General features: G+C 60.5%; 1 protein-coding gene across 1 annotated transcript; it reads left to right on the forward strand.

Annotated features, from left to right (window-relative positions):
• Window positions 1-73: 73 nt before the first annotated feature.
• On the forward strand, window positions 74-2,372 carry ALDOC (aldolase C, fructose-bisphosphate; the record flags this gene model as incomplete). The annotated part of the gene is made up of 7 exons (XM_009077650.1): window positions 74-285; window positions 378-432; window positions 516-676; window positions 1,199-1,282; window positions 1,369-1,543; window positions 1,623-1,822; window positions 2,312-2,372. Coding segments are annotated over 7 exons (948 nt in total), but the record flags the coding sequence as incomplete, so codon positions are not given.
• Between the last annotated feature and the right edge of the window lie 3 nt (window positions 2,373-2,375).

Genomic DNA, 2,375 nt, shown 5'->3' on the forward strand with positions numbered 1-2,375 from the left:
AGTTTGGGGGAGTGTGCCCCGCCACCCATTTTTCCCCACGCTGGAGGCTGATAAGGGTGCTGCGTGCCCGCAGGGAGCATGGCAAAGCGCCTCAACCAGATTGGGGTGGAGAACACGGAGGAGAACCGCCGGCTGTACCGCCAGATCCTCTTCAGCGCCGACAGCAGGGTGAAGAAATGCATTGGGGGGGTCATCTTCTTCCACGAGACCATGTACCAGAAGGCTGATGACGGCACCCCCTTCGTCCAGATGATCAAGGACAAGGGCATCGTCGTGGGCATTAAGGTGTGAGGGGTGTGTCTGGTGGGTTTGTGGGGTGCTGAGGGTGCGTGGAGGGTGCTGGTGGGGCTCAGTGCCACCTCCCTCTCACTCCACAGGTGGACAAGGGTGTTGTGCCGCTGGCTGGGACGGATGGCGAGACCACCACGCAGGGTAGGTGGAGCAGGCAGGGAGTGGGGGCTGTGAGTTTGGGGCCGTGGGTGTTGGGGCTGTGAGGCTGACACACTGTCTGGCAGGTCTGGATGGGCTGTGGGAACGCTGTGCCCAGTACAAGAAGGATGGGGCTGACTTTGCCAAGTGGCGCTGCGTGCTGAAGATCAGCGAGAACACCCCCTCCGCACTTGCCATCATGGAGAACGCCAACGTCCTGGCACGCTATGCCAGCATCTGCCAGCAAGTATGTGTCTGGGGCTGGGCATCGCCCCACCGGGTGGGTATTGAGATGTAGGATGTGTCTTGACCTACGTGGGCAAGTATTGCCCCACGGGGGAGGACACAGATCCATGAGGCTCAGCGTTGCCCCTGTGCCATGATGATCCCTGGGGATCATCTCCCCAGGGCTGGACATAACCCATGGGTTAGGTAACACCTCACGTGTGTTGGCATTGGGCATTGCCCCGTGGGTTGGGCATCAGCCATGGGGTCAGGCATCAATCCCTGAGGTCAGGCATTAATCAATCCTTGAGACCAGGCATTGCTGCGTGGCACTGGGCATCACCTCACAAACATGGACATTGCTCCATGGGGCCAAGAATTGACCCTCCCATCACCCCGTGGGACTGAGTATCACTGGCAAGGGTGGGCATTGAGCTCTGGGCCTGAGCATTGACCCCCAGGTCCAGGCATTGCCCCACATTGCCATGGTGCCAGGGGGATTTTCATGGACGTCACAGTGATGACATCTCCCTACTGTTTGCAGAACGGCATTGTGCCCATCGTGGAGCCAGAGATCTTGCCTGATGGTGACCACGACCTGAAGCGCTGCCAGTATGTGACAGAGAAGGTGAGTGAGTGGTGGGCTGGCAGCAGGGTGGGCACTGTACTGTGCTGTGTCCTGCCAAGGGACTCCATGCTGCCTGTCCTCCCCAGGTGCTGGCAGCTGTCTACAAGGCACTGAGCGACCACCATGTCTACCTGGAGGGCACCCTGCTGAAGCCCAACATGGTGACCCCTGGGCACTCCTGCCCCACCAAGTACAGCCCCGAGGAGATTGCCATGGCCACTGTCACCGCTCTGCGCCGCACTGTGCCCCCAGCTGTGCCAGGTACCAGCTCTGGGACATGGCAGGGACTAAGAGAGGGATGCCCTGTGTGGCCTGTGTGCCATAACCCTGCTCTTTGCAGGTGTCACCTTCCTGTCTGGGGGTCAGAGTGAGGAGGAGGCTTCCATCAACCTCAACGCTATCAACACGTGCCCGCTGATGCGGCCATGGGCCCTCACCTTCTCCTATGGGCGGGCGCTGCAGGCATCGGCGCTCAGCGCCTGGCGTGGGCAGAGGGACAATGCCACCGCTGCCACTGAGGAGTTCGTCAAGCGTGCAGAGGTGAGTGGGGTGGCCCTCCTGGGAGAAGGTGCCTAGGGCTGTGTCCTCTGGGATGGTGGGAACACTGTGGGCTGTGTCACCATGGGATGGTGGAGACACACAGCTGTGTCTCCTGGGATGGTGCGGACACTTAGGGCTATGTGCCTGTTGGAAGTGGGATGGCTGAGGACCGTGTCCCACAGGGTGACAGGAGACACCGAGGGCTGTCCTTCACTGGACAAGGGATGCCAAGGAACATGATCCCCATGGGGGACAGTGAGGGCTATGTCCCCATAGGGGAATTGGGGTGTAAAGGGCCAGATTGCTGTGGGATGATGAGAACACCAAGGGCTGTGCCCAGTAATGTGGGGGACACAAGAGTCCTGTCCCCATGGGAAGGATGTGCTATGTCCTCATAAGCTGGTGGAGCCTGAAGGTTGTACCCTCAGGGACTGGGGGATCCTGAGTGACATACCCCATGGGTGCCACTGACATTTCCTTTCTCTGCAGGTGAATGGGCTGGCGGCACTGGGCAAGTACGAGGGCAGCGGGGACGACTCGGGGGCCGCCGGGC

The sequence above is a fragment of the Acanthisitta chloris genome, unplaced genomic scaffold (genome assembly GCF_000695815.1).
Source record: "Acanthisitta chloris isolate BGI_N310 unplaced genomic scaffold, ASM69581v1 scaffold32556, whole genome shotgun sequence".
Classification (NCBI taxonomy): Eukaryota; Metazoa; Chordata; class Aves; order Passeriformes; family Acanthisittidae; genus Acanthisitta; species Acanthisitta chloris.